The sequence below is a fragment of the Anguilla rostrata genome, chromosome 4 (genome assembly GCF_018555375.3).
Source record: "Anguilla rostrata isolate EN2019 chromosome 4, ASM1855537v3, whole genome shotgun sequence".
In the NCBI taxonomy this organism is placed as follows: Eukaryota; Metazoa; Chordata; class Actinopteri; order Anguilliformes; family Anguillidae; genus Anguilla; species Anguilla rostrata.
In genome coordinates this window covers 1,610,001-1,619,245 of record NC_057936.1, presented here as the reverse complement: position 1 = coordinate 1,619,245, position 9,245 = coordinate 1,610,001, and the positions used below count along the sequence as shown (strand labels likewise).

The 9,245-nt window shown below is 51.2% G+C and overlaps 1 protein-coding gene across 1 annotated transcript in view; it reads left to right on the top strand.

Annotated features, from left to right (window-relative positions):
* The window catches only part of mcf2l2 (MCF.2 cell line derived transforming sequence-like 2), an 83,005-nt gene that overhangs the window by 46,987 nt on the left and 26,773 nt on the right, over window positions 1-9,245 (top strand). Inside the window, 5 exon segments of the mRNA XM_064329983.1 lie at window positions 1,818-1,884; window positions 2,476-2,591; window positions 6,852-6,921; window positions 7,479-7,571; window positions 8,136-8,228. Of these exon segments, the coding sequence (XP_064186053.1) occupies window positions 1,818-1,884; window positions 2,476-2,591; window positions 6,852-6,921; window positions 7,479-7,571; window positions 8,136-8,228 (439 nt within the window).

Genomic DNA, 9,245 nt, shown 5'->3' with positions numbered 1-9,245 from the left:
CGAAAACAGCCCGTTTCCATCCGACTCCGGGCGGTGTTCACGCCAGCGCACATCAGCGGGATCGGAAAACTGACTTTTATCGGAGTTAAACTTGAGAGTAAAAGGTGCTTTTATCAGTGGAAAACTTGCTCTTATCAGAGTAAAACGTACTCTTATCAGAGTTTAACATTTTAATCGTGCAGGACTGTGTGTGGAGAGCTGGGGTAGGATGAGACCTTTCTGGCACTGAAATTAGTGTCATCTGAATCAGATAAACCCTCCAGACCTGAGGACAAAGCGCGGTATTCAGCAGTCCGGGTTTATTGGGTTACAGAGCTAATGGGAAGCTTTCTTTAAAATATGTACAGAGCTGGATATGACTGAGAGCCTTAACAGGGAACATCTTATGATTTGAGCAGCGTGTGCACACACATACACGCGCGCACACACACACACACACACACACACACTCACACACATTCACACACTCATATGCACACACACACACTTATACACACGCATGCACACATGCAAGCACACACACACGCGCGCTTTCTCACATGCACACCACACACTATTGGCGTCCATGGCACACGCATTGGACCCCATGCCACACACAGAGCAACGTTGTTGTGTACGTAGTTGCTCTGGATAGAGCCTCGTTGCTAATGCTGTATGTGAGCGTAGTAAGGGTAAGCAACCCTGAGAAGCAGGGTTTGGACAAGTGGGCCTTGAACTGCTTGGGAGCGGGGGTCACGAGGGCGTTGGGTGGGGGCCTGTGCAGAGCTGCGTTTGGGCTGCGCGTGCCTGTGCAGAGCTGCGTTTGGGCTGTGTGTGCCTGTGCAGAGCTGCGTTTGGGCTGCGCGTGCCTGTGCAGAGCTGCGTTTGGGCTGTGCGTGCCTGTGCAGAGCTGCGTTTGGGCTGCGCGTGCCTGTGCAGAGCTGCGTTTGGGCTGCGCGTGCCTGTGCAGAGCTGCGTTTGGGCTGTGCGTGTGCACGGGGTGGCGGAGCTGTGGCTCCAGTCCCCAGGCGGTTGTACCCGGGTGAGCCCCTGCGGTTGTACCCGGGTGAGCCCTGCGGTTGTACCCGGGCGAGCCCTGCGGTTGTACCCGGGCGAGCCCTGCGGTTGTACCCGGGCGAGCCCTGCGGTTGTACCCGGGTGAGCCCTGCGGTTGTACCCGGGTGAGCCCTCTGAGGTTGTACCCGGGTGAGCCCTGCGGTTGTACCCGGGTGAGCCCTGCGGTTGTACCCGGGTGAGCCCTGCGGTTGTACCCGGGTGAGCCCTGCGGTTGTACCCGGGTGAGCCCCTGAGGTTGTACCCAGACTGGTTGAGCTCAGTCGTTGCAGTAAATATCCAGCTGTGCAGATGGACTGTATGTAGAGAGTGTGTGGAGTTCACTCTCCGGTATCGTTACTGAGCCACAGAAACACACCTGCCTGCTGGTTTCCCAAGTGACCATAAGAATCAACACCTCAGATCCCACAGGAATGTGCTCATTACGGGGACACTAAAGGCAGAACCGACGCTCTGTTTGCACCCAGCTGCGTTTAAACCTCACCCCTGTGCCTCAGTGTCACAGCACACCACACGCAACGCCGTCTGGGCCACATCAGACCGGTTTAGGGCCGCGTTGGGAAACCCTTACAGGTCCAGAGTCGGTTGGGTTTGGATCAGTCTGTTTTAAACAAACAGACTGGTCACAGGAGGCAGTGCTGCAGGTTTAATTAGCTAGCGGTATTGTTAATATCTGGCGTAAAAGAATTTCCCCCCGTAACTGGGTCGACGAGGTGAATAGTTGGGTTGTTTTTCATGGTGCGTTATCATTTCTGTCTTTGCAGACACATCGTCACTGAGCTGATTGAAACGGAGAGAGTGTATGTTGAAGAGCTGCAGAGCATCATGGAGGTGGGTTTGTTATTTATTTATTTATTTTTGCTTTGCTGGTTTCGTGGCTAAGAGGTCGTGTCGCTGAGTGAAACCAAACGCCCTGAATGAGGTGCACAGCTGGCTCTGTTTCACCACAAAAGCACAAAGAAACACGTTAGCGTTGATTTACCGTAGCGTAGCCCGCTTCAGACTAGAGACGTGTTCGTCACGGAGAACCACATGGTCTCTGCACAGCGTCCGCGGGGACCGGGGTTCAGTCTGCAGGCGACGAGCCGTCCCGTGACCTTCGCGTGATGACTGTAACATTGCGACTGCGCCATAATACGATACGCATCGCTATAATGTTGCGGCAGCTTGACAACATTGCAGCGACGCTGGAAGGTAACAGTGGGAAGATGAGAGTGTGGGTTACTCCGCACCCGCCTGTGTGCAGACCAGGACAGGTATCCACGGTGAAGTTGTTGTGTGTTTTTTTTTTCGGGTGTGTGTGGAAAGATGAGCCCGGGAGGTGTCCCGCAGACTCGCGTATAAATAAATAAATAAAACGGGGGTGACTGAGGCGCTCCTGCGTGGCGTGACTGACAGCTCTGTAACTCGACTCCGCCCCAGGGCTACGCCGCCGAGCTCGATAAGACGCGCCTCACGCACCTCCTCCCCCTGGCGCTGCACGACAAAAAAGACGTGCTTTTCGGGAACCTTCCGGAAATCCACGACTTTCACAACAGGTAAGAGATGTTTTGTATTCTGCATTTTTAATTTCTGACTGATGGACTTAATCCCTAGAACAGAAACCAGCACCTCCCAACCCCCCCCCCCCCCCCCTCCCCCCCCCCCCCCCCCCCCCCCCCCCCCCCCCCGCCCGCTCGCTAATTAGTGATTAGCACATTCCTACAGACACAGGGAAATGGCGGGACCGGTTTGGCAGGGTTCGTCATCCCAGATACAGAGAGTATTTCAGGGCCCCCCCCCAGGGTAAACCCCGCCCTGTCCAGCTCCTCTGATGGGCCAGTCGCTCTGGCAGAGCAGATTGAGTTACATGGTGAAACACAGAGCGACCGGGGGGGGGCACATCTGACACCCAAAGCACCTGTTATTACCCTGGGTCTCTCTCACACACACACACACACACACACATTTACATTACATTTTACATTACAGGCATTTAGCAGACACTCTTATCCAGAGCGACTTACACAACTTTTACATAGCATTTTACATTTACGTATCCATTCGTACAGCTGGATATATACTGAAGCAATGCAGGTTAAGTACCTTACTCAAGGGTACAACGGCAGTGTCCTTACCTGGGAATTGAACCTGCGACCTTTCGGTTACAAGGCCAGTTCCTTACCCCACTGTGCTACACTCCTTCCACACACTCACACACGCACACGCACACACACACGCACACATACACGCACACGCATACACACATACACACACGCACAGGCAGGCACACACACGCACACGCACACATACACACACACACACACACACACGCATACACACGCATACACACACACACACTCGCACGCGCACACGCACATGCACACGCACACATATACACACACACACACACACACACACACACACACATACACGCACACACACACACACACACACATACACGCATCTCACATACACACACATACATACACACATCTCACACGCACACACACACACATGCACACACACATACACATGCATCCACGCATTCACACACACACACACACACACACGCACAGGCAGGCACACACACACACACACACACACACGCATACACACACATACACATACACATACACGCATCTCACGTACACACGCATACATACACTCATCTCACACGCACACACACACACATACACACGCATCCACGCATTCACACACACACACACACACACACACACACATACATACACGCATCTCACACGCACACACACACACATGCACACACATACACACGCATCCACGCATTCACACACACATACATGCATCTCACACACACGCCCCACTGAATGCATCATGCTTTTCACACCTGTTTGTTTTTGCTGGGCATACCGTACTGCATTCAGTCCAGGTCATTAAGGTGAGACTGGCAGTTTCATGCGGTCCGTAGAGCGTATCGTGTTGAGTCACCTGGGCGTGATGCTCAGGTGGCTTAACCTGCTTCACCTGTTTAATATGAAGTCCCGTATGGACATCCTCTCTCTCTCACAGACTAATGTACACTCTGCTCTGGGATGCTGACCGCACACTGGAGCACTTACCCATTACACTTACTATTACTGTACACCCGCCATCCTGCTACTATTACTGTACACCCGCCATCCTGCTACTATTACTCTACACCCACCATCCTGCTACTATTACTGTACACCCGCCATCCTGCTACTATTACTGTACACCCGCCATCCTGCTACTATTACTGTACACCCGCCATCCTGCTACTATTACTGTACACCCACCATCCTGCTACTATTACTGTACACCCGCCATCCTGCTACTATTACTGTACACCCACCATCCTGCTACTATTACTGTACACCCACCATTCTGCTACTATTACTGTACACCCGCCATCCTGCTACTATTACTGTACACCCACCATCCTGCTACTATTACTGTACACCCGCCATCCTGCTACTATTACTGTACACCCGCCATCCTGCTACTATTACTATACACCCACCATCCTGCTACTATTACTGTACACCCGCCATCCTGCTACTATTACTGTACACCCGCCATCCTGCTACTATTACTCTACACCCGCCATCCCGCTACTATTACTGTACACCCGCCATCCCGCTACTATTACTGTACACCCACCATCCCGCTACTATTACTGTACACCCACCGCCATCCACGCTACTATTACTGTACACCCGCCATCCTGCTACTATTACTGTACACCCACCCTCCTGCTACTATTACTGTACACCCCATCCTGCTACTATTACTGTACACCCCATCCTGCTACTATTACTATACACCCCCATCCTGCTACTATTACTGTACACCCGCCATCCCGCTACTATTACTGTACACCCCCATCCTGCGTACTATTACTGTACACCCCCATCTGCTACTATTACTTACACCCGCCATCCGCTACTATTACTTACACCCCCATCCTGCTACTATTACTGTACACCCGCATCCTGCTACTATTACTGTACCCGCCATCCTGCTACTATTACTGTACACCCCATCTGCTACTATTACTGTACACCCGCCATCCTGCTACTATTACTGTACACCCCCATCCTGCTACTATTACTGTACACCCGCCATCCTGCTACTATTACTGTACACCCGCCATCCCGCTACTATTACTGTACACCCACCATCCTGCTACTATTACTGTACACCCCCATCTGCTACTATTACTGTACACCCGCCATCTGCTACTATTACTGTACACCCACCATCCGCTACTATTACTGTACACCCGCCATCCACTACTATTACTGTACACCGCATCTGCTACTATTACTGTACACCCCATCCTGCTACTATTACTGTACACCCCCATCCGCTACTATTACTGTACACCCCCATCCCGCTACTATATTACCACCTGTACATCGTACCCGCCATCCGCTAATATTACTGTACACCCGCCATCTGCTACTATTACTGTACACCCGCCATCCTGCTACTATTACTGTACACCCGCCATCTGCTACTATTACTGTACACCCCCATCCGCTACTATTACTTACACCCACCATCCGCTACTATTACTGTACGCCCGCCATCCTGCTACTATTACTGTACACCCACCATTCTGCTACTATTACTGTACACCCCCATCCGCTACTATTACTGTACCCCGCCATCCTGCTACTATTACTGTACACCCGCCATCCTGCTACTATTACTGTACACCCACCATTCTGCTACTATTACTGTACACCCGCCATTCTGCTACTATTACTGTACACCCGCCATCCCGCTACTATTACTATACACCCACCATCCCGCTACTATTACTGTACGCCCGCCATCCTGCTACTATTACTGTACACCCACCATTCTGCTACTATTACTGTACACCCGCCATCCCGCTACTATTACTGTACACCCGCCATCCTGCTACTATTACTGTACACCCACCATCCTGCTACTATTACTGTACACCGCCTCCTGCTACTATTACTGTACAGCCGCCATCCTCATACTATACTGTAACCGCATTCTGTAGCTTTATGTAGCCCCGCTCCTGTATTTATGATACAGCCACATCCCGCTCTAGTAGGCGTAGCACGCATCTGTACTATTACTGTACACCGCCTTCTGCACTATTACTGTAGCGCGCATCCTGTCTGATATGTACACGGCACATCCTGCTAAGTTACTGTGACACGGACATCCTGTCGGTACTGATTACGTGACAGCAGATGCGCTATTGTCCCTCCTGCTACTTTATGTAGCTTGTGATTATGTACACCGGATGCCGCTACTATACTGTACTGCCATCTGCTCTATATGAACTGATCTGTGACTATATTACACACATCCCTGCTATTCTGTAACCAGTGTGCTATTATGTACACGCCATCCGCTACTTTCTGTGTACACCCGCTCTGTACTATTACTGTACACCACATTCTGCTACTATTACTCTACACCGCCATCCTGCTACTATTACTATACACCCACCATCCTGCTTACTTTACTTAACCACCATCCTGCTACTATTACTGTACACTGCCATCTGCTACATATGTACACCGCCATCCTGCTACTATTACTATACACCCACCATCCCGCTACTATTACTGTACACCCGCCTTCCTGCTACTCTTACTCTACGCCCGCCACAGCTTCCCAAACAGGCTTCACACTACTATTACTTCTGCATCTGTGTGTGTTTGTGTGGGCGTGCGCGTGTGTGTGTGTTTGTGTGGGCGTGCGCGTGTGTGTGGGCGTGCACGTGTGTGTGTTTTTGTGTGTGTGACTTCCTGCTTCCTGTTTTTCAGGACATTTCTGAAGGAGCTTGAAAACTGTGTTGAAAACCCAGAATTGGTGGGAAGGTGTTTCCTGAAAAGGGTGAGTGTGGAACAGCAGGAGATTTGTGCTGTGTGTGTGTGTGTGTGTGAGTGAGTAGAACAGCAGGAGATGCGCTCTGTGTGTGTGTGTGTGTGTGTGTGTGTGAGTGTAACAGCAGGAGATGCGCGCTGGGGGGGTGTGAGTGTGTGTATGTGTGTGTGTGTGTGTGCGCGTGTGTGTGTGTGTGTGTGTGTGTGTGTGTGAGTGTAACAGCAGGAGATGCGCGCTGTGGGGGTGTGAGTGTGTGTGTGTGTGTGTGTGTGTGTGAGTGAGTAGAACAGCAGGAGATGCGCTCTGTGTGTGTGTGTGTGTGTGTGTGTGTGAGTGAGTAGAACAGCAGGAGATGCGATCTGTGTGTGTGTGTGTGTGTGTGTGTGTGTAGTGTGTGTGTGTATGTGTGTAAGTGTGTGTGTGTGTGCGCGCTGTGTGTGTGTGTGTGTGTGTGTGCGCGCTGTGTGTGTGCGTGTGTGTGTGTGTGTGTATGTGTGTGTGTGTGCGTGTGCGTGTGTGTGTAAGTGTCATGTCTAAGAGAATGTTCTCTTCACACTCTGCTCCAGAAGGAGGACCTGCAGATCTACGAGAAGTACTGCCAGAACAAACCGCGCTCTGAAGCTCTGTGGAGACAGTGTGGAGACTGTGCTTTCTTCCAGGTGACCCTCCTCCTCCTCCCCCGCGCGCCCCCCCCCCCCCCCCCATGAATGAATAAACCAAAGAATGAAACCGAAAAGAGGAATAAGGCTGAAAGGAACATTGAGAGAAACATTAATAGAGCAACAGACGGGAACAGACATGAGTAAAACTGAATGAGATGAGACTCTCAGTTCTGTTCAGAGCGTGATTAATGTGAATCAGATTCAGACTTCAGACTGAAAGTGAGACTGAGCGCAGGAGTAAGTGTAAGGATAATAATAATGATAATAATAATAATGAAGATGATAATTGTGCTGATGGCAGTAACAGCAGTAATATGATGATTTGGCCGAGTACGCTCCCTCAAGGTTGTTTTTGAGAGGGAAGCTTTCTGCCGGCGTGGTAATGTTTGGCGGTTATGATTCTGAATTCTGAGCTCGGGAAACAGACTGTGAATTGCGCATAAAGACAAGCAGAAGGCTGATAGTTTTTCAGTGCTGTGAGTCCCTGTGAGTTCCTGTGAGTTCCTGTTCTGTGGGGTGATGCCGCTGTTGTTGTTGTGTTGTTGTTTTTCCCTGTGGCAGGAATGTCAGAAGAGGCTGGAGCACAAGCTGTCCCTGGACGCGTACCTGCTGAAGCCGGTGCAGAGGATCACTAAGTACCAGCTGATGCTGAAGGCAGGTGCAGCGCCCGCGGGCGGCGGCTCTGGCGGCTCTGGCGGCTCCATCGCGCGGGGGCGGGCGGGCGGGGGGGCGGGGGGGCAGGCGAGCAGACGCCACGCGCCCCAAGGGAGGCCCCGTTCGCGGATCGCGCGGAGTAAACACGACCCAAAACCACATTAGCGGCTCCGACACCGCCCAGCCTGATTAGCATCACTATGGAAACCAATAGGGCCCTTTCAACCCCCCCACCTCCACCCGGCTCTTAAAGTGGCTTGTGATGAGGCAGTCTGGTGAATGGCCGTCCCTAACAGCCCATTGTCTCATTACATTACATTACATTTATTTGGAAGTTTTCATCCAACGCAACGTACAGTGAGTGCATACCGAAGGTCACTGGGACAACCGCAGAACAGAGGGCTGATAAGGAGCAATACTCATTATGTCACAGTTATTCATAGCCATGAACACATTGAGTCCAGTTCACACAGTAAGCATTACTCTGGCCTAACCTATGCTAAGTCAAAATAGGAGGCATGACATGCTACAACATCAAGACCTCCTACCTGCACTCGGTCCCTGTGAGTACCACACTCAGAGGAAACGCCCAAATTGGCCAGCGCTGGTTTCACCCCCCCCCCCCCAAGCGTAACATGACACTGCAGGGGGGCAGAGGTTGTCACAACTGAAAATGCAGTGAATGCGCTTTACTGTACACACACACATGCACACACACGCACACGCGTACACAACAAACACACACACACACACACACTTACTCACACACACATACTGTACATACATACACACCACAAAAGTGACCTTAAATAACCCCTTCAGGACACCAACTGCAGAAACACACTCCACCACTACACACACACACACACATACTGTACATACATACACACACACACACAGTGTACCTTTTTAAATATGAACCCCCGTTCAGCAGACACACGCACACATGCAGAAACACACTCACACACACGTACACACACACACACACACACACACACATATACATACACACACACA